Source organism: Tenrec ecaudatus, chromosome 16, assembly GCF_050624435.1.
Source record: "Tenrec ecaudatus isolate mTenEca1 chromosome 16, mTenEca1.hap1, whole genome shotgun sequence".
Taxonomy (NCBI): domain Eukaryota; kingdom Metazoa; phylum Chordata; class Mammalia; order Afrosoricida; family Tenrecidae; genus Tenrec; species Tenrec ecaudatus.
This window is the reverse complement of record NC_134545.1, coordinates 84,811,831-84,835,034: the sequence shown is the minus strand read 5'-3', so window position 1 is coordinate 84,835,034 and position 23,204 is coordinate 84,811,831. Positions and strand designations below refer to the sequence as shown.

General features: G+C 48.0%; 1 protein-coding gene and 1 pseudogene across 1 annotated transcript in view; both read left to right on the top strand.

The window, feature by feature from the left end:
- The window catches only part of ERLIN1 (ER lipid raft associated 1), a 32,909-nt gene extending 20,711 nt beyond the window's left edge, over window positions 1-12,198 (top strand). The window contains exons 9-12 of the mRNA XM_075533558.1: window positions 304-395; window positions 6,853-6,942; window positions 7,764-7,843; window positions 10,135-12,198. Of these exons, the coding sequence (XP_075389673.1) occupies window positions 304-395; window positions 6,853-6,942; window positions 7,764-7,843; window positions 10,135-10,353 (481 nt within the window). The 3' untranslated portion in view covers window positions 10,354-12,198. The remainder of the gene's footprint in view (window positions 1-303; window positions 396-6,852; window positions 6,943-7,763; window positions 7,844-10,134) is intronic.
- A 3,107-nt stretch (window positions 12,199-15,305) lies between these two features.
- Window positions 15,306-22,891, top strand: LOC142428654 (cytochrome P450 2C23-like; annotated as a pseudogene).
- Window positions 22,892-23,204: the final 313 nt, after the last annotated feature.

The window sequence follows — 23,204 nt, the reverse complement described above, 5'->3', positions numbered from 1 at the left end:
GCCCACAGGCTGGGGCCTCTGTGCCCGCGGGAGGCCTGACGGCAAAGGCGGAGTTGATACCCTCTCCCGTGGACTGTTAGAGGAGATTGGAGTGAGACACAAATGGACTAAATTATACTGTTAGCTCTGGATCACTTTGGACAAAAAGAAATTATTTGAGCCAAATCTTTTAGCCTGCGTAAAATAAGGTAGTGCCCGTCTTTGCCTACCCTACAGTTCTTGATGTGGAATGGGTCTTTTGACCCACTGTTTGTGACTACAGATAAGAATCTTTCCTAATTTTGATAATGTTTTTCTCCACAGGGAGGCTGAGAAAACAAAACTTCTTATTGCTGTACAGAAACAAAAAGTTGTGGAGAAAGAAGCCGAGACAGAGAGGAAAAAGGCCATTATAGGTACTTGGATTTCTTTCTGAAATGGATGTCTCTAGGTACATGTGTTAGTTTTCCCTGCCTTTTTTTTTCTTTTATTTGCGTCTTGATGCGTATTGGTGGGACTTGAAATGGAATCGCATCATGTTTAGTGGTGAATTCTGGAAGCTCCGTTGTCCCCTCAGATGCCCTGCCACTTTAAACGGGCAGTGCTGCCGACGCTGAATGAAGTGCACCGGCTCGCTGCTGCTAGTCGACTGCCTTGTCTCTTTCAAGGACTCGGAGGAGAGCGGGCAGGGCTGACCGGCAGCTTTCAACTCTCTCTCTACTGTAGGATTTTTGTTCATACAGATTAAAAATAGGGACTTTTTTTTTTTTTGGTCAAACCTCAAACTTGTAGTATGCATCCTTGCTGTTGGCACATACCTCGTTGTACCTGGGGAGACGGCTGCTGCGTGTGTGAACTTGTGACAGGCTTGCTGCCAGTTCATTTGGTTGGATTTACAACATGTTGCCGAATTGCCCTCCAAAGTGAAGCAACCCTTTGTTACCGTCTCTTTGGAAGAAAGACGAGGCTTTCCACTCCGTCAGGAGTTAGGGATGCCCACAGGGGCACTTGGCTCTGTGCGCTGCGATTGCTGGGAGGCGGCGGTAAGGGGGTGTGTCGGCCGCGTGAGTGCCCATTTTCCTGCTGCCATATTTGAGTTTTGCTGCCACAGCAGCCTTTGGAGTTATCAGACTTTTAAACATGTGCCGGTGTGATGCTAGTGGGAACAGTGTCATGACTTCAGTTTGCGTTCATCTCTGATTACTAGCAAAATTAGATTTCGTTTGTTGGCCACTCGGGTTTTCTTTTTTTGTATGTACCAACTGCCTCGTCATGTCCTGAGCCCATAGCTGTATTGCTTTTTCTTCTTAAAATGGATGTGTAATTCTTTTTATCTTCTGGATACTGATCCTTTCCCAGATTTATACATTGCAGGTATCTTTTCCCAGTTTTGGGCTTGTCTTTGACCTTGATGGTATCTTTAACATGCATATTTTGATGAGTCCGTTTCATCAGTCTTTTCCTTTATGGTTTGTTTAGCTATCTTATTTAAGAAAGTTTTAAAATTTTGCTTTTCATATTTAATGTCCAGAGTGAAATAAAGGATTCTGTTTTATTTTTTCTGAATGGCAAGCTTATGTCCCCAGCCCGTTTCTGGAATAGTTCATGATCTCGTGGACCTACTGCGTATGCCACGTCTGCCACGTCCCGTGGTGCAGTGTCTGATTGGTTGCTCGGGTCATTCTGGAGGGTCTGTTCCATAACGCTCCCTTGTTTGGTTACACTTTGGGCTGCTAGCCGCAAAATTAGCAGTTTGAAACCACCAGCCAGACATGGCCTTCTAACTCCCTTACAATGTTAGTCTTGAAAACTCAACAAGAGTAGTTCTACCTGGTCCGGTAGGGTTGTGATGAGCCTGCATCAGCTCCATGGTAGTTAGTTTATATTTTAGGTTTTAAAATAGTCCTGTCTTGTTTTAATTGCCTTGGCTTTTATGTTGTGTTGCTATCTCTTGGAAGAACGAGTTTCTCCGTAATTATTCCTGGTACCTATTAACTACTATTTCTAGCATTACATTAATTGGGGGGTTCCTTTACTCTTCCATATAAATCTTAGAATGAACTCTTCCAGTTGACTAAAATATTGTATTGGAATTTTAATTGGATATGTTCTAAATTGGAGAGACTATCATTTTGCTATTTGATCTTTTAATTCTGTTTCTCCATTTATGAGAAATGTCTTCCCCCCCAAAGCTTGACAATTGGCTTCTTACATTTCTTGCACATTTCTGTTGATACTTACTCTCTCTTTCTCTCTCTCTCTCTCTCTCTCTCTCTCTCTCTCTCTATATATATATATATATATATATATATATATATATATATATATGTATCCTTTAACTTTTTTGCTGTTAGAATAGTATCTTTTTAATATAAGTATCTTATTTATAAATTTTTTTCCTAAATGATGGCAACATATGTACAAATATGCTTTATACAATTGATGTATGGATTGTTATAAGAGCTCTAAGAGCCCCCAATAAAATGATCTTTTAATTAAAAAAAAAAGTAAATTGCCTAAAACGCAAAGACAAAGCCCCCCACCCACACACACACACACATTTTCTAATTGGTTGTAGCGTTTGTGTAAGAAACTGTACATTTTCTGTGTATACCAAGAATGCTTTTATCTGTATTAGACTATTTAGATTTCCCATGTGGGGTAAGCAGGTTGTCTTTAGATAAGGACAGCTCCATTTCGTTCTTTGTAACTGTCTTTCATTTCTTCTTACCTTACTGCTCAGGCTATACAGTTTTCAATACAGTATTGAGAAAGAAAAAACAATTTCTGGTAATAGGTGGGCTTGGTTTTTACTTTAAAGGGAATAATCCCCATCATGTTTGCTGTAGTTAACTTTTATTGGGCTAATGAAATTTCCTTCTACTTTCAGCTTGACAAGAGAACATTTTTCAGCATCTGTTGAGATGACCATATGAATTTTCTTTTTTAACTATTCAAAATCTATGTTAATACAGTTTCTACAATTAAATCATCTTTTCTCATCTGGGATAAAACCCAGTTGGTCATGATATAGTGAGTTCTTCCTAATTCATTTCTCTGTGTGGTTAGAATTTTACGTTTATGTTCATGAAATATCGTTTATATGTTTATAAATGAGAGCGAGGTTTTGTGGGGTGGTTTTGCGATAACATCTCGTCTAGTTTGATTTCTTTAATGTGTGTCTGTGTTTTAAAGTGCCTCTCGGTATATTTTTGTGAGTCCCTTTTAGTAATCATACGAGTGAGCTTTAAAAAGTTCAGAACAAAAGGGAATAAAAAGCTAATAGAATTTCCCCCACGAAGTTTTGAAAACCTCCTTGTATTTTTCTAGAAGATTGATCATTTTCTGATATTTCTAATTTGGAGGCAAAATTTTATGTATAATCTTGTGATTATTAACATATTCTACCATTTCTAAGTGACCCTTTTTATTTCTAATATTATCCATGTACGACTTCTCTTTATTGTGTTAATTTTGTAGAAGTCCGTCTTATTTTATGTGTCTGCTCAGAAACTGGTGTTTGTTTTGGTTTGTCTGGTGGAGGTTTCTCTTCAGGTTATCGTTGCTGCTCCTCTGGATTGTGTGCTTCAGTCTGCTTTTCTTGAGTTCTTTGCTCACTGCTGAGTTAGACATGGAACTCATTTCTTCTAAGTACAGAATTTGCTATATCTCTTAAGTTTGAAAATGTAGGTTGCTCTTTTTTGGTGCTCAGCGTTCATTCGTTTAAAAATGTTTTTCATTATGATTTTTTTCCCTCAGTCTGTAAATGATCAGTCGTGTATTTTTAAATTTCGGATGGAATGGATTTTGAGGAGCTGCCTGTTTACTGTTGACTTCCAGTTGTATTGTGTGGTCATCGAATGTGATGTGTTAGGTGGCTTCTGAAGGACTGAGAGAGAGTTGCTTTGTGACCCTAATCCACATGGCCACTTGTCATTCGTGTTCTTCGTGTACTGGACCAGATTGGATGTGTGCTCTCCATTTGCTGGAGGGAGGTGGTTCTGTCCATTTGGTCAGGCTTCTCGGTTGTGTTGTTTCCGTCTGTTCTCTTTTCAATGTTGCCTTCTTGAGCTAGAGGGCCCTAGGAGAGAGGTACGTGGAGATCCTCTGTGATGATCATGGGTTTGTTGACTACTGTTTGTTGGTTTGTGTTCCTTAGATATTTTGGAGTTATCTCCTAAAGAGCATCAGGTTCCAAATGGTTACCTTTCCCTGGAGAATTGCTCCTGTTACATAATTTAGCCCTCTTTATCCCTAAGCCTGTTTTCTGGCTTACGGTCTGTTTTGTCCAATGATTATACAGATAGGCCAGGTTTCATTTGGTTAACTTCCTGGTATATCTTTTCGCATCCTTTTACTTTCAGCTTGTCTGTATCATTAGGTTTCAGGTGTGGGTCTTGTCAACAGCGTATAGCTGGATTTTGTTATCCAATGTAAGATTCTGTCTTTTAACTAGTGAGTTGACTCGTCTTTTGATATTTATTGTGATTACTGGCCATGCTTGAATTGGTGTCATTTAATTCTGTGCTATTTACCTCCCATTAGGTGATTAGGGTACCTTCCCCACTGGTTGACTACTGGAAAAATAATTGGATTATCTTTATTCTTGTTTTTACTGGGTTGGAGATTTTGTATTATGCTTCTCAAATGTGTAACTGTTCATTACCTGTAATATATTAACAAGCATACCTGAGTTAATAACATCTAAGGTTAATCATTCTCTCTCGCCATCTTCTTCTTGTGCAGTATGTTAGAATGTGTCTCTAAGCTTACACATTATTGTTGCCTATGATTTTTAGTTTCATATTGATGTTATTCCTCATCATTGACTTTACAGTAAATATCTCTCTTTATTTACATATCGAGTGTTGGGGTTTTTTAAATAGCTTTAAAAATCTTTTTTCACTAGCTTTTCCAATGAATGTTAAGGAGTGGGAGAATGTCTTCAGTTCTTTCTTGGTCTCCAGATGGCTTTTTATAGTCTCCCTCCTTCTTGAGTGTAGTGTAGCTTACAGTCCTAAAGCATACGAATCCCCTCGCCCCGGGTCACTTTAACAGTGTTATTTATTTTTGCCTGCTTTCCTGTAGTTATTTAGGAAGAAGCTGTCATAAAGTCTAATTTCTCCTTTTTGAACCATCTCCCTTTGCTTTTAGGGTTTCCTCTCCATTTTGGGTGCTGTTCGGTTTCACTGTGCTGTGTCTAGGCACCTCCTGCGGGCTGGTGGATAGGCACCGAGCCCCACGTTCACAGGGGTGATAACCCTTCGGCGATCTCGGCTTTGTGCAGGAATCTCCATTCCGCCATCCTGAGGCTTCAGCTCCTGGCCCCCGGCATAGGCAGTAGCCCAGGTCCTGTGCAGGCTCGCAGCTCTCCCTTGTCATCTGTCACTTGACACACGCTCATTCTTTTTTCTTTTTTTTTTTACGCACTCATTCTTTGTTACTCATTTTTCAAAAACCAAAGTTGTTATATATATGTGTGTATTGACATGTTAAGGAGTTGGTGGTAGCTGAAGGGAGCTCTTGCTAATCTAGTGGCCGCACTGTATTTCTGGAACTAGCGTCCTGGCCGTGCTCTCGGGTGGTCTATGCCCACGTGTCACAGAGCAGCACTGATTAGAGCCACCCCAGGGGTTCTCCGGTCTTACGGCAACGTTCTCTGCATCCTTTTGCTGCAGACTGCAGATTCTTCACCCTTTATTAGGGTTTCATCTTGACTTTCTGATATTCCAGCCAAGTATAAAACCCCAAACCACCCCCACTGCCATGGGTGGAGGCATTTGGAGTTAGGGTGACACCTTATTCTCATGGGGAAAGACGCGAGTGCCCCTGCACTGTTGTGAAAAGAAAAACTCCTCAGAGCCCCCTTCGAGCCTGTCTTCTTGCCAAGCGCTTTCCTCATGGACCTGAGCTAGACGTTGCCCAGTCCTCAACCGTTGGTAGAAAAAACAGGAGTTGAGACTGTGAGTTAAGTGTTGCAATGATTGCGCTTAAAGGATAGAGTCTTTCTAACCGGGCTCTGGGGCCTTTGGTGAAGCTAGGAGTCCCCCAGGGATTCCGTCGCCCTTGCCTGTGTTGCCTGCGGCAGCGCTCTCACATTCATTCACGTGCATTCACTCCTGGCACGGTTCGCATCGTCCTAGGGGACTGCACTGTCTGTTGCACCTTCTGCTGCAAGCAGAGGCCTTGTATTGTGCCAGTGGTATTTTTATCATGTCCCTCCACTGATGCGAAGTCAACAGTTGATGCGGCTATTTTAAACTCAGCTCCTCAGCCTGTCGGGCAAGACAGGAGTCCTGCAGCCCGCCGGTCAATCCTTGCTGCTGCCATGTTACCTGACGTCTCATCACACCTCTCCTTTCCCTGTGGCTTGCCTCATTCATGCCTTCTCGTAGTTTGTGCTTTTTGGCTTGTCTTCCAGGCTGTGCCCATTATTTCCTTTTTCTTTCCGAAGGCCTTCCGGAGTTAGTCTGCCCTTATTCTTGCTGTCTCCTGTCACGGCATATAGCTGGCGGCTGCTGCCAGGCATTTACACTGCTCTGCCTTTGTTCTGTGGTCCGTGCATAAAGTAACGCCTCCACCGCCCCGCCCCCATGAGCTTGTGGACCATTGCTGTATTGCCCCGAGAAGGAGAGGAATAATAAATCATTCCTCTTCACACAAAACTGGCGTCGTCCCTGTAAAACAGTGAACTGGACCGTGAATGCCCTATTTTCCTCAGAGAGTCTCACAATCTGGTGAGATAAAACTTCATGGGACAAGTAGCCTGTGGAATCTTTTGTAGCCAAATGCTAGACATAGGCTGTTGACTCTGTGTGCCGAGGAGTGAGAGAAATGTCATTGAATGTGTCATTTTGTGTTGTATGAGGATAGAAGCCGAGAAGATTGCCCAGGTGGCAAAAATTCAATTTCAGCAGAAGGTGATGGAGAAGGAAACTGAAAAGCGCATTTCTGAAATTGAAGGTACGTCGGGGAGAGTGGGGAGCGTGTGTGCGTGTGTGTGTGTGTGTGTGTGTGTGTGTGTGTGTGTGTTTCAAGCCAAGAATAATCAGGCTTGATGGTATCTAAACCGAAACGTACAGTGCCATTCAATCTGTATCACTTGGTTTGGGTTTGTGGATAACTTGGCCTTTTAGTGTCTTTCATGAAATCAGGGCTTGTTAATGTTTGTTGATTCCAGGCAGTGTAGGAATGTGTGTATCATAAAGACTACACCAGATAATAAAGTCACCACCAGTTTCCACAACAGCAGCGAACAAGGACGTGGGGGGAGGGGAGAGGTAGAAGGCCAGGTTTTCACGGAGGGTGTCCAACTCCGTGATTTCTTAGAGTGAGATGAAGAGGAGCGTGTCTTCAGCTCACAGGCTGCCTTGAAGACCAGCCCCAAGCCCTATGCATACGTGCTGCTGCTTCCAAGTGCTCTCCTCTCCCGAGTCTGCACTCAGCCTGTCTCAGCTTCCTTACTGCCGTGTAGAGCTTGCATGGGGGGGGGGGGAAGAGAAGGAGGAAACAGTAACTCTGGGGGGAAGTGAAATGGCTCAGATGAGCTGAGAGTTGCTTCTACAGTGACAGAAGAACCCCCTTTGAGAAGGCGCTCAAGACTGGGCTTTGGGAGGTGTTCATTTTGTTGTAAATTTACGAAGCCAGGGAAGCAGTCAGCTTACCAGGCAGTGGAGAAAGGGACCTTTATCTAAGCTAGAGCCTGAACTCTTAGCCCGCTGACTGAATGGGTTGACCACTAAATGGCTTTCTTCTAAACGCCCTGCCTCTGTTTTGCTCACTAGATGCTGCGTTCTTGGCTCGAGAGAAGGCGAAAGCAGATGCGGAGTTTTATGCTGCACACAAATATGCCACCTCCAACAAGGTGACTGGTTCTCCGGGCTGCTTTACAGCTTAGGGAGAAGGAGAGGGCTGTCTCTGGGGAGCGTGCTGCTCTGATACGGTCAAGTGGGAGACCTAGAACGAAGGCAAATGGATAGATAGGATAGATAGACCTCACTCACTCCTAGTGCTGCATGAAAGCTCAGTATCCGGGAACTTGAGGGTCTTCACCTAAAATGACTAGACGCACTTCCCAGGTCAGAGAGCTCTGTTGTGGTCGGTGTTAAGTTGGTTTAGAATACGTGTTTTTGCAGAGATGTTCTTGGAATTTCGGGGCGAGGTGCTGTTTTAGTGTTGGAGGTGGTCTCCTGCGTTGGGGGGGGGGGGGGCGTATCTGGCACCATGCCCTGGTTCTTGCCCACTAAATTTGAGTAGTGCTCGCCTATTGTTTCAGCCACAAAATCCCATCCCCTTCACAGGCACATTTGTAAATGGCCGCAGTGGAGAACTGCACGTTTATAGCCAATGATGTAAGCAGCCTTGGGCATGAGCCATGGCAAGTGTGGGAACGTGAGGAAGGAGTTAGGCCTGGGCTGGGCACAGTGTGCACTCAAGTAGTAGGGTAGGCTCTCTAGAGAAGATAGATCTCGTGACAGGAGTCAGTGAACTAAGACTCAGCTAGGAAAACCCCTACTGTATCCTGAGAAGGGGAGGGTATGAGCAAGCTTTAGAGGCTGGTTATTTCCAGAGTAGATTGGAACAGAGAACTGATGTGTACAACAGAGGTCGAGGACTTACGAGAGAAAGTAAGGCAGGGCTGACACACTTTTTCTTCTTCTCCTTTTAACACGCTTTCTATTGTGAAAGAACAGCATGGTCCAGATCTAGGAGAAGTGATTAGACTTGATAGACAGACTGAGATGTGTCTACTTTCAAAATGGCTAGAAATACACTTAGCATCTTGGAACAATGGAGTTTGGTCAAGATGGAGGCAAGGCGGGAACATTGCATTTATAAACTAGCGGTCTAAATCGATAATGGGAGGAGCTTGCCGTGCACAGGCTTCTGTACCCTGCCGTTGAAGTCAGCTCTCCACCACTGCGAAGAGGGCCACTCAGTTAACGGCCTATCTTTAAAAGTACCTGTATCAGCCTGTATTAAAAAGTACCTGGAAGCTATGTGCAGTGACTAGATTTGGTGACAGTGTTTTGACAGGGTCTGAATTCACCTGGAAGGAGGAGGGGTAGAGATCCCAGGCATCGCAGATGTTGGGGTACAGAAAATAGGTCTTTGGAACTGTGGAATGATCATTTGCGTAGCAGACAGCCCTGGCCTTCGGGGGAGAGGGCATCGCTAGGTGAGGTCCTGAGGGCCTTCTGGGGGTTGGGTCTCTATCCCAGGAAACATTGAAAAGGGGCCATTATTGGAGGTGTGGGTGGCTTTCTCTTGGCACCAGGCTTCAAAGTGGACACGGAAATAAGGGAGAGAGGGGGCCCTGAAGGAAGGCGGCTGACATGGCCTGTGGCTCACAGGGGGGACAGGCAGCTGCCGAGGACAGCTAGGAGGCCAGACCAGGTGGTTGATGGCCTGAGACTTTTTACAGGTTTCGAATCAGGTCAGGAAAGGCAGAACAAGGCGGCTCTTTATATGAGCCCAGGGAACTCAAAGCTCATTCATTGGGTTGCTCATGGTGAAAGGTAGTTGGAAACTACTAGACTTTGAGAGAAACGTAAGGGGGTGGGCATTGATTTTGATTACTCTAGAATAACACTACAGAGCCTGGGCATGTGCTGTCCAATGAGCATTAAGCTGCTGACCACACACTTGGCCCAAAACCCACCAGCTGCTCCACCAAAAGTAAGCCGCTCAGGCCATCTCTGCCCGGCAAGACTGACAGCTGTGGGAACCCTGGGTGGGCCCCTTTGAGTTGGAACCAACTGGGCAGCAATGGGTTTGGTTTGGATTTTTTGTTTTTTTAATCCATCACAGCCCCTACCTTTGGCGTTCTCTCGCCTAGGTGACCTATTTGTCTTTCTCTCAATCCGAGCTCCCGCTCCAACTCCAGGCTGGATTCTACTAGATGAAATAGTGGTGTCTAGGCTCAAATGCCCCGCAGAAATGTTAGTCGTCGTCATCATTAGTTGTCTGGAACTCCTTTAGTCTTTATTGTCTGTGGTTAAGACATGACTGGCACTAAGGGAGCGTCCTTGTTACTGTCAGCGGCACTCTCCAGAGAGAGAGCGGAAAGGAGAGGAGATAGGATGGAGGGAACTCGAGCGGTGGCCGTTGCACTGCAGTGTCCTGACGCCTGTGCGCCTGTCTGCCCCCACACAGCACAAATTGACCCCGGAGTACCTGGAGCTCAAAAAGTACCAGGCCATCGCTTCGAACAGTAAGATCTACTTTGGCAGCAGCATCCCTAGCATGCTCGTGGACTCCTGCGTGCTGAAAGGCTCCGAGGTCGGCACTGAAAGAGACCGCGCTCGCCTCTCTCAGGAGGCCCTGGACCCCTCGGGAAAGAGCCCCATCCCAAGCACCAAGAGCACAGGTTGATGCAAGAGGTGGAAACGTTCTCCCCTCCCAAGACAGGGCCCAAGGGGTGAGGTGGGAACAATGGCTGTACCGACTCTTCAGGTTTACAGAGAACTTGTGTGCCGTTCTGCCGCCTCTTCTGTGGTAATCGGGCATCTCGGCTGATGGCGGCGTGCAGCTAGCTGGCGGGCACTCGTGCTCTTCTCAGCTGCAGTTTGTCAAGTATCCTTTACCTATTTCTTTCCCAAACGGTACTCGTCAGTGAGGGAGTGCCCGACGCTAAGATACTGCCTGCACTGGAATGTTAAGTACTAAATAGCTAACAAATTGTGTTCTTCTACGCTGAGGTCTATTGAATAATGTTTACATTGGCCCTTGGGGAACGGAACGGTGTGCTCAGCAAGTCGAGAGCTGGCCTGCCAGACTGTGGTAAGGATAAAGGAGAGCGCGGACACCCTGGGCTCCTGGGCCGCCCATTTTCTAGGCGTGAGCTTGCCCCGGAAATGAGCTTCCACTGAGCGACCATTTACTTGACAACGATTTGCACCTTTCTGCAGTCAGGTTGGTGGCCTGCGGGGCCACGTACCTTGCCACCCAACCAGAGTTAGTTTGTAGAGATTGCTAACCACAAGTTTCCTGCGTCTGTAGGCTCAGGAGGGCTTGATTGGAAGCACTGGGCAGGCCAAAGCCTCTTGCTCTGACCCATGGCTTTGGCCCCACACTGTCCAGGGCTGCCCGGTTTTGAGCCACAGACAGCTCCTTCCGAGACACCTCTCATCTCTGGCTTTCCCCAGACATAGGGGCAGTGTCCGATTCCTCGCCACTCACTGCACAGTATTGTATCAAAACTGCAGGAAATGCTTATTTTGAAAACTGGATTTGGGGTACCCTCGCTTGCCCCAGCACTTCTGCCTGAAGGCCAGGTTCCCCATGCTGCTGTGCTGACAGCACACTGATTGTCGTTCTTCCTGTTCTGCATTAGGATGAGAAGAAGGCTCTATAGGAAGCAGCCTCCCTTAGTCATTTCCGTCTTCCTGCCTGGCCCTCAGATGCTGAACTCAAAGTTGTTTCCCCAACTCTGGCCTTCCCTGGGTGCTCCATGGACGCACTTTCCCTGAACGGGTAGCAGAGCAGGCTTGTGGCTATAGGAGAGCTGGTTTATCAGGACCCTTTCCCCTGATGGTGAACTCTCCTGACCGCGGCTCTATAGTTAGAATAAGAAGACATGTGTGGCCCTGGCGGAGCCGACAGCAGTCCTGGCTGGGGGACTGCTGCCTGAAAGCCCCGCGGCATGCCAGCCCATCTACCTGCTGACCGCTGGGGGCTGTGCCAACGAGGAGGGAAACCCCAGACCTGAATGGGCCCTGATAGCTGGGCTTTACGCTTCAGAGGCATTGGTCAATGAGAGATTTTTTCCCCTATTTTTCTCAATTACATAAATTTCTGTCTGAGTGAATGTTGTGTTCTTCAGCCCTTCTTAAAAGAACCTTGGAGCGATACACACTCGTTCACTGTCCTATTGTTGCTGCAGAGCAATGATGCTGGTGCTGGCGGGGAAGCCTGGGTCCTTGGTGGATGTGCTTTTCCTCTCTCTAACAGCTGTCGCCCAGAGTGGTGAGAGGAGGGTTTGCTCACAAGCCAGAAACCCTGGGGTCAGAGGTGAGGGGCAGGGAAATGCCGTTGTGAAGTTTTGCAGAAAGAGAGTCCCCTCCCAGTGTGCTTCCCTGTGCTCACGCAGTGGGCACGGCCTGTCCCTCCTTCAGGGATGTTCCTTATGGCAAATACACACTGTAATCTTGAAGTCTAAATTTATATGTGAAATGCTACCTTTTTTAAAATAAGAAACTAAATAAAACTATTTTACTATCAGTGATCTGTGTGGTGGTGGTGGTGGTGTTTGCGTCTCCGTCCTTGCTGCTGGCTGCTGCACCCTCCATCAGTGGGCCCTACCACCGTGCTCACATCTTGCTGTGATGCTGGAAGCTTCGCCGCTGATGTTTGAGATACTGACAGACTCACCCAGGTTTCAGTGACGAGTCGAGATTCAGATGAGGACCCAGCCTGGGACTGCTTCTGAACATTAAGGGAAACCCTGTAGATCACAACAGGATCTTGTACGGGGAGGGGGGGCGTGGGGTGGACAATGAGCCCAGTGGTTAGTAGGCATTCGGATGCACAGTGGCTGCAACTAGGGGCTTGAGCAGACCAATGATACGAAGGTGGCACAGGACCAGGCGGGCAATGTCATTCTTCGGTAGGGCGGGTGGCCATGTGTTGAATTTGCCTCTACTTCTACAATAATGTCTTGCCCATTTCAATTAAGTGGCCATTTTATTTGATAGTGCGTAACAACTAGAAGTTGATGTACTTTTCCCAGAATAATTTTGGTTTAGCGTTGAAAATGGGGTTTCCAATCTTTCCTGACTCATGGAATGGTACAGGGGATGCTCTTCTACTTCTTTGTGGGACAAGCAGCAGAGGAGGGAAGAGGAGAGCACCGTGCCCCTTGGACCTGAGCCCTGAAATACAGCAAGCAAGGAAGACAAACAGAAAAACACTGCCATTGAGGCCATGCAGATTCGTAGCAACCTCACAGGAAAGGGTAGAGCTGCCTCTGGGTTTCCCAGACGATTTACGGGAGCAGCCCAAGGCAGAACTCACTGCGGGCCCGAAAGGAAGGAAGGCGGTAGTAATCCCCAAGTGGAGGAAGAGCTCTTAACTGGTGGAGATGTGAAGGAACGATTCATTAATTCATCCGGGCTGGTCTGCTTTCTCACCTAGGGACAAGCTCACAGTGACGCTGGAGTGGTAGGTACTCATTAGAGTTGGGGGAAAGCAGCCCCTTTACACAACATTCCTTTGGGACCCAAGCCTGTAGCTGGTGGAGATCAGAGAAAGTCATTCGAAACTGTTCACTTACAAGCATTTGCTAGATGTTAACGTGTTTCTAGAAACCAGCGTGGCAGTTGCTCAAAATGTTAGAATTCCCATATAAACTGGAAAGGGAAAACTGGCATCAAATCAATACCGACTCAAAGCAAACCCTGTGTCGGACAGGGTAGAACCGCGTGTGCGGGTTTCCGAGAAAGCCCCATCTTTCTCCTGGGGAGCGGCAGGTGGTTTTAAACTGATGACCTCAGGTCACCATTATGACCCAGCAATTCCACTCTTAAGTGTACCCAAAAGACTGAACACAGGGACACAGCTCAGCTCTGAGCTAACTGATCTTCACCCAACACTGTTGGCACTGGTCTTGAGGCGCCCAGGGAAACAACTGACCTATATGTATAAGAAAACCCCGCCCTGTCAGCCTTCGGCCGTGACGCCCTCTGCAGACTGAAGGGGGCATCACCCGGGTGCCACCTGACAGACAGACAGGTTGAACACCTGCTTCCACGCAAGGACCCACCAGAGCGGCTCTACTCATAGATCACGACCAGTCTGAATCAGCGCGATGGTGACGGGTTTCACTGAAATGTCCTCTGGTCGCACAAGCCTCATCTGTTGGTTTGCACACTCACTTCCATCAAGTCCCTTCTGACTCCCAGTGACCCCACAGGGCAAAGTAGAACTGTCCCTACTCACACCTCTCGGTTTCTGAGACTAAATCTGTATGGGAGTAAAAAGCTTCATCTTTCTCCCACGAATGGCTGGTGAGTTCAAACTGCTGGCTTTGTGGTTAGCAACCCACTGGCCAGTGTCATTCCCACTATGTCACCAAGGGTTCCCTTGCACTGGTTTGAGGAAGGAGCAGTTCACGCCGCTATTGAAAACCCGAGTCGTCACTGGCAACAGCCATGCAATGGGCTTCTAGCATTTTTACTAAGGGAGAAATATAATTGAGTGATGGAACTGGGGACATTGATAAGGGCGCCCCCCCTGATTGAAAAGGAGAGGCGATTCACTTCTTGCTAACTGCTGCCAAGCCGAAACATGACTCAGCTAGTTTAGTCCAGTTTGTCAAGAGAATCTCCAAATCCAGCTATTTATCTATCACCTTCCAACCTTCGCTGGCAGTTCATTAAAAAGAATACATGTAACCTGGACCAAGCCAAGCGTGCCTGCAGGCCAGGATGGACGCCGGACTCGCAGGCTCTAGCTAGATGTTTTCCTTTGTTGTGGAATCTGCATTGTTGCGGGTTCAAGTAAATGGCAGCCGCTCTGATATGGGAAATTCAGAAGAGTCTGCTTAACCGGACTGCAAGAATCTAAAGGGGTTCTTCAGCATGCAGTGCTGAGTGGAGATAATAGCCGCCTTATGGAGGCAGAAACCCATTTACCAGAATCTTTTCGATAGAGCGAGCAGGTCTGACAATAGCAGAAGGCAAAATTAGCGTTTCCATTCTTTAAGTGAGCATTGCAGCGTACAGAATTGATTATAACATCAAAAAAGAACAATAATAATAGCAAAATGAATCACAACATTAGGAGTACAACGTCAAAAGGAACAAAGAAAAATAACGAGCTTGATTATAATGTCCTGGTCTTGGGAACGGAAGAGTACATTCTAAAATCAATCACCAGCGGGACTGCCAAGAAGGAACACGGAGGGGGCAGATCATCCAGTAGTCGGCAAAATGGAGTTTCTTTGACTGGTGCTAGTCTCTCCCAATGAGAAATTGGTAAAATGTGAAAAAGCAATGTGCTTGCCCCTTTAAAAGTTGACCAGGGAGCAAAAAAGAGGACATTTTTCATATTTAACCATCCAAAGTCCCCTTCAGAAGAAAAAGAAATAAATACGCCATTTACTTTTTTCATTCAGTCTTATTTTGAAGTCGACATATGTTGAGATATACATGAGGGAGAGGGGCCTCAAAAATGTAAAAAAGGGAGGAAGGGGGAATCGATCGCAATGACTGACGTACAATCCTCCCTCCCCCTCCAAATCCCTAGGGGGACGAACAACAAACGTGGGTGAAGGGAGACAACGAATGGTGTAAAATATGAAAATAAAAATAATTTATAAACTATCCATGGCTCCCGATGGTGAGAGGGTGGGGAAGGAAGGGGAAGAAAGAGGAGCTGATACCAAAGGCTGAAGTAGAAAACAATGTTTTGGAAATGATGATGGCAACACATGTACCAGTGTGCTTGATACAGTGGATGTGTGGGTTGTTATAAGAGCTGAAATAACTCCCAGTAAAATGACTTATTAAAATTTTTTAAAATTGTAAATAGACTTATGACACTGACCCCATTTTTTTAATGTGAAAAAAATTACCTTTTAATTCACTTTCCCACAAACTTTTTGATGTCTCCTTATATCTGCTAACCCAAGGTCGGCAGTTCAAAACCGCTGTCAAGAGTCTGTTGACAAGTAGCCTAATTTGGCCTGTTGCCAAGTAGCCTAATTTGCATGTGCGGCTGAGGCTTACCCCCTTTGCTGGCCGTTATAAGCTGTGACTCTTTGTTCATTAAAACAAGACTTGATCAGGATATTGTCTTGTCCTCATTCTCTGTGCCTCTTGTACCCCCCCCCCCCCAATTCCCACTCTCTCCTCCAGGATCCACGGTGAATGTCCCGTGGGACGGGACACTTGCATATTTCGGTAGCTTTTATCTTTCACTGGCATGAACAATGAATGATTATGCCCCATTTTTCATCAGACGTAGTGAACAGTCTTTTCAAAGTCTTGCCTGCAGAGAAGTGCCCGAGGGTGGGCACCCACTGTGGTATTGGGGGTCTCACGTGAATGACAGGTTCAAACCCTGAGCCACTCCTCAGCAGAAAGGGGAGGCAGCCTGCTCTCATCAAGATGTCTGTGAATCCCGGAGGAGCAGGTCTTCTCCATCCTCTATGGGGCAGCGTGGACTCCATGGTGGAGGGGTCTCGTGGTGAACTTCCAGAAGCAGGAGAGAGTAAAGCGAGCTGTTTTAAACCACCCACTAGGTGGTATCACCATAGTCCAAAGGCTGTAGCTTCACGCACACGTGCGCACACACACAGGTACACGGTGTCTGATTAGCACATCATTATTTGCCTGTCCTACTCCCAGGCCTTGCCCTTGGTGCCATTTCTCCGTGCCGCACCCTCGAGCAAAGTCTGGGATTATAAATTTAGCAGAGCCCAATGGTAAAGTCCCTGGGGCTGTCCTCATTAGAGACAATTGTTTGCTTTATTTATTTGTTTATTTTTAAACTATTTATTTAAACCGTTTGCTGTAGAGCACTGTGGAAATGACACCCTCCAGTCCTGAGGCCTCTCCTGCTGGGGCGCCGTGGGAACAAACAGTGTCTTTCAGCCATGAAGTTCCTGAACTCGGCACCCTGAACCTTTGGACTTTCCACTCTCTCGACTTCACCCTCGTGACTTGGGTCCTGATCATCCCTGTGCCAGCAAAGTTACACAACCAGATTTATGGGTTACGTATGAAGCCAGAGAGAACTTTGAAGTTCATGCAGCGATAGATATGGGACTCGCAAAAAACCCTAAAACCATTTTAAATGGATAAAGAAACATGCGAAGATCAAATCCAAGTAGATCCAACGAATACCTCGTTGGTTCCTGGTGGGTGCCAGGAAAGGAACCCGTGTGAAGAGACCAAGACAGCAGTGAGCAAGACTGACCACTGTCTCAAGGGAAGGCAGACCTTGAGCAAGGAGTTCCATGTGCAATCCCCAACCCCAAACCCACTGCCATCCAGTGCATTCTGATTCCGTGACTAACGAGACCCCCTACGGCAGGGTAGAACTGCCTCTCTGGGTCTCCAAGTCTCAATCTCGATGGAATCAGAAAGCCTATCTTTCTCCTGAGGAGTGGCTGCTGGATTCAAACTGCTCACTCTGAGGTTCGCAGCCCAGCTTGGAAGCCACTACACCACAGGGGCTCTTTTCCAGGTGAGATGAAATAACCGAAACCAAACTCAGTGCTATGGAGTTTCATCTGACTCCTGGGTCCCGACAGGAGAGGGTAGAACTACCTCGCTGGGATTCCGAGTCTCTAAGTCTTTACAGGAGCACCTGGTCGTTTTGAACTGCCCAACTCGTAAGCAAGCAGACCCGCAGGGTTCCCTTGCAAGTGTGGTAAGACCACTAAATGGATGAAAGAGAATGTAAAGAGAGTGTTTACAAAGGAGGGGGAATGAGGAGCTGATATGAAGGGCTGCAATAGAAAGTAAATGTTTAGAAAATAATGATGGTATTAACACGTACAAATATGCTTGACGCAATTGATGTGTGGATGGGTATAAGAGCTGTGAGAACCCCCATTAAAATGATCTGTTAATAATAAAAAGGAGAGAAAGTTGAAGTATGAGAGTGTTAAGGGTGGGTAGAAAGCCTTTGGATCCAGTGGCACTGGAGACATCTCAGTGCTGGCAGGGGTCTCTGCTTGGCTGCTCCCATTCCCAGGGCTGCACCATGCTGGGTCTATGTGTCTTGTGAGCTGCTATGTCTCCCAGGGTGTGACCAGAGAGAGTCTTTCCTGTCTCTCAGGAGGAAGTACCAGACTTCCCAAAATACTCAGGAGAAGGCCATCCCCCACACAGAAGCCTCCTTGGTTAGGATCTGATTGACAAACTAGACTCCACCACTACACTCTTAATCCTCCAACTGACAAACGATTACATATATATACCACAGGTGCTAAGCAGCAAGGTCACCAGTTTGAAACTACCAGCTGCTCCTCAGGAGAAAGCCGACTCTTTCCATTACAGGAAAGATCCGCAGTCTTGGAGACCCGCAGGCACGGTTCTATGCTGGCCGAGTCAGAATCGGCGGCATCACTGAGGGTCCCAGCCCAGCATCTGCTCTGATGAGTTAGTGCAGAGAAAGGAGTGGGGCGGATAGTGAGTCAGGACCCTGGCTTCCTTGTGTCTTGGCTGATGTCCCAACAGGGGCTCTTACCCAACCAGACCCAGCCACACCCTCGGAGAGGCCATTCCACCGCACAGCCACCTTGAGGGACAGAGCATCACTGTTCCACAGCTTCTCCATGACGGTCACTCTTGATGGAAGCAGACTGCACAGCTCCCTCTAATGGAGATGCTGGGGGGTGTCTTTACTACCCACCTCTTGGTTAGCAGCCTCCTGCTTTAAACACTGTGTCCCAGGGCGCCCTGAGCACTAAGAGTCCAGACATACAGACACGGAACTTAGCTCCACTAGGACATTTTCCTCATCCTAACAAATGCGGCTACAAGTCAGACATCAGAAGTAGGAATGAGTGATAGAAAACATATCCATAATCCTCCAAAGCTGCCCGCCTTCACCTCCATACCACTCATAGCGCCTCCGTAGGACAGGGAAGAGCTGCCCCTGTGGGTGTCGCAGACTGTCACTGTTTTTCCGAGAGTAGAAAGCCCCATTTTTCTCCCCTGGTGCAGGCTGGTGGCTTTGCTTGTACAGAATATGCAGCATGTATATGACGGTTGCTCTTATTAGACTGGAGAGGCCTAGCTGGTGTAGATGGTTAATGTGCTCAGCCTAAAGGCCTGGTAACCTCTCCCTAAAGTCAGCCATTAAAATCCCTATGTATCAGAGTCCTACTCGGACACCCGTGGAGTCGCTGTGAGTCGGAACCGACTTGACAGCAACCGGTACTGTTTCTCATCACGTCGTGTTCCTGGAGCACTGCGGTCAGTCTTAGGAACAGGGTGATCGTACGTCGCCCTGACTGTGTCTTCACCTGAGCAGAAGAGGTCTTGTGCTTGGGATGACACTGCAGGATGTTGCCCTTTGTCCATGTGAGAGCTGTTCTTCTCTTACACCAGCCCAGCCCTTTGACCCCTCCTTCATCTTCTCCTGTGCTCCTTGTAATGTGATCTGCTCCATCCTCTTCAACGAGCGTTTCCAGTACACTGATGAGAGAGATTCCTGCACCTGATGAATTTGCTAAATGAAAATTTCAGGTGCCTCAACTCTCGATCAATCCAGGTGAGGCTGAGACTGTCTCTGCACTTGGGGTTCTCTTCCTGACTCAGAATGCCTTCAGGAGGAGGGGGAGGAGCTGCTGACCCACTCCAGGGAGCAAGTGCCAACGTGGGCAGGCCACCTTCCCTCAATCTTGGCAGGATGGAGGACTGCAGATCACTTAGCCCAGCATCGAGGCCACGTTGCCCTCTGCTTCCCACAATGGGTTTACTCAGACAAAAGAAGGCAGAACATTCTGCTCTCAAGTTTCTTGTAAGGTCCCTAACCTCCTATTGTCCGCAGTGGTCAGGCACAGTTGAACTGAGCCAGCAGATGGGGAAGGGCGGCTCCTTGAATGGGAGGCTCAGAACTCCCTCTTCTTTATGAAAGGCGGGGAAGGATGCTTCATGATCAGATAGCTCAGAGGGTTAGGCGTTCCATTCCATAAGCTGGTCTCCTTTCACAAACGGTATTTCCTCTGTGTGTGTGTGTACACACATATCCCCTTTGTTTCTCCCCATTTTCAGTTGTATAATCTCTGGCCAAGACTCATAAAACATCTTCCTGGAGAGCACAGAGCATTCATAAAAAGAACTCAGGACATGAGGGATTTCGTCCTGGAGAAAGTCAAGGAGCATCAGGAGTCTCTGGATCCGAACAACCCTCGGGACTACATTGATTGTTTCCTGAACAAGATGGAGCAGGTACCCCCGGCGCTGTCGTGCCCAGGCACCGTACCCGTCATTCCGTGTAAGTACAGCACGCGGGCATAGTTACACCGTGTAGGTAATGATGGATATTTTGGTATCTCATAGCGACAGCAGACACTGCCCTCATGAATAATGTTACGGCCACGTTGGCGCTGACTCGTGCCAGCCTGATGTCTGACAGAATGCATTGCCTGGTTCTGGGCCATCACCACGAGGCTTGGGAAGCCGTGCCTGTGGCTGTTGAGTCAATTCATCTCTGCCCTCTTAGCTGAGCCCCTGCTTGACCAGACGTGCCTGTCCTTTCTCAGCATTGGTCTTTCCCAACGACATGTCCAAAGTAAAGGAGTCACAGTCTCTTGAACTCATGTGGCCACGAACTCTTCCACTTTCAGGAGAAAGACAATCCGGCATCTGAATTTAACTTGAGGAACTTGGCAGCTTGTGGATCTAATTTGTTTGTGGCGGGAACAGAGACAACGAGTAGCACCCTGAGATTCGGGCTCCTGCTGCTAATGAAACACCCAGCAGTGGAAGGTACATCGAACTCCCTAAGAGCCATGGAAAGATGGGGACAGGGCCCTGGAGGAGGAGAGGGAGACACTGGCCGGTATCTGCTGCCTGTAGAACACCAAGCAATGGGCCGTTCGTTGTGGGTTTACTTTTATAGATCAGAATCCCATCTGATGGCGTTGATGAGATGAAGCAGTCTCTTGAGCACACAACACTTTGAATGAAGCTTACAAATGGAGGGGTCTTCTGAATTCCATGCCTCATTTTGAGACACAAAGCCAGAGAAGGAGCCCGAATTAGATGAGGACACTTCTCATTTTCTGCCTGCCGCTACCTGACAGTGGCTCTTAACATGTTATTTTACCTTGCGGGCCCATGTTTTCACACCTTGACAAGGGATCTGGCTCCCCAAGCACGATTTCTGGCGCCAATCGCCCTTGAAATCCAAAGCTTTTCGAATTTATGTTCGTTCGATTTTCTCCAACATTACTCTCAGAGCTCAGACCCTCAGAAGCCAGTGTGTGTCGTGCGTAAAAATGACAGGACCTTCCAGCCCTCTGAAATACGTAGGAGAGAGTGTACGCTGACAGAGAGAGGACTCCACCAGAGTGAGCGTTCAACATGGTCTCTCTGCAGGGGCTTGGCCAAGAATTGGGGGACAAGCCAAGAGCTCTCCCGCTTGGGTGCTCACCTGTACACGAGAACAAACCTATTAAAACCAAAAAATGCTCAAACCAGAAACAGCCAAACTCACTGCCATTGAGTCGGTGCCCCCTGAAAATGGCCCGTTAGAGCAGGGTCGGACCGCCCCTGGGAATTCCTGAGCCTGTAGCTCTTCACAGGAGGAGAAAGCCCCACCTTTCTCCCGCGGAGCGGCTGGTGATTTCGAACTGCTGGCCCTGTGGGTAGCAGCCTAGCATGTAACCACTGCACCACCACGGCTCCTGTTAGCAGCCAGCTGGACAGTGAAGATTCCCTCAGCAGCACGGCAGCGTGCTGGTTAGGAACTGCCTTTGGGACCCTTCTCCAGGCCCCTTTCTGGGGGCGGGGCAAAGCCTTTCTGGGTCTCCAGGGAACAGACCCCTGAGCAGCATTTTCAATTCATATCCCTGCAGCCAAAGTGCATGAAGAAATTGACCGGGTGATTGGCCACAAGCAAAGCCCCTGCACGATGGACAGGACGAAGCTGCCCTACACGGAGGCCGTGTTGCACGAGATACAAAGATTCATCACCCTCCTTCCCTGTAATCTGCCCCACTCCGTGACCAAGGACACAGAATTCAGGACATACGTCATCCCTAAGGTCAGACCGGCCTGGCAGAGCCGGCGTGGTGGGAGGGACTCGGTGGGACCTGGAAGGGACTGTGGGACATGTCGTTCCTGGGTCAGAGAGACCGGTGACTGAGTCACAGGAAGAGCACAGGGCAGCGTTACAGAGTCTGAGCTTGAAAGCTTTCACTGTGACCATTGACCCTGGTACAACCCCTTCCCTCTGCGGGTCCTTCTCTGTCTTTGTAGAATCCAGGAGGCTGGCCCAGGGCTTCCAAGGCTCCTTGCTCCGCTCATATCAAATGTGTCAATGTCAAATGAGCAACGATTTGGGTGAATAAGTCTCTTGGAACCTGAAATCTGAGCCAAGCAACACACAGACAGACAGGGACAGGGAAGGATGGGACATGTGCCTCCACTTGAGCCCAGTCTGCCGTGCCTCTCTCCTCCCAGGACCATTGGAGGGAGCACTGCCCCGGGAAGTCCCTATGGATAGAACACTAGCCTGTGTGCACACAGGGGAAGCCGTCCGGCTTGTGTAGTGAGTAAGAGCTTGGATTTGACCTTTTGCCTTTTTCTGAACATAAAAGAGGCCTAAAAGATGTCAACCCTGTCTGAAAATGCTACTATACTCCCAAAGGTCAGTAGAGAAGTCTTTTAACACATCTCACTGTCAGTGAGTCAATGCTGACTCAAGGCGACCCCCTGTGGGTTTCTCAGACTATAATTGTTTAAGGGAGTAGAAAGCCCAGTTTTTCCCCCGGTAGTGGTTTCTAACTGCTGACCATGTGGATCGTAATCCAACGCAAAACAACTACACCAACAAGGATCCCTTGAACACTTTAGGTCCCCAACACAATAGCACAGCAGACTGCCATCCAGTCTATTCTGACTCGTGGCAGCCCTACAGGACAGGGTAGAATGGCCCCCCAGTGGTTTTCTGAGACTGTAACTTTTTAAGGGACTAGAAAGCCTCGTCTTTCTCCTGCAGATGGGCTGGTGTTTTTGAACTGCTGACCTGGTTGTTAGCAGCTGAAAGTGTAACCACTATGCCTCCAGGGCTCTTCCACATAAGGCCTTACATATTAAAAATCACTTATCCATGAGGGCCGCCCATGGGGATGTGGCCAGCCACCCCACCCCCATCACACCCCCACCACACCCTGTGCCCCTGTGCTCCTGAGACACTGCTGCGGCAGAGCCGGAGCCTGCCAGCTTGAGGCCTCGGTGGCCAGGATCTTCTCCCCTTGACTCCCAGGTACGGGCCCGGCATGGGGACATCCGTGGCAGATTTTACTATGTGGCCAACCTGCTGCAACTTGCCTGCCTGGATGGACAGTTGGAAAGATGCACCAGTACCGCTGGGTGCCAGCGCGCCAGCCCATTCCAACCCTGGGCACCGCTCCTTCCCGAAGCGGCTCTGAAGCCAGCTGCCTGCCGGGCTGTGGGCCCCACTTTGCACACACAGCCCGGAAGCAGACCTGTTTCCATTGTCAGAGGAATTTCTGCACAACGTGTTCGAGCCTAGACGGG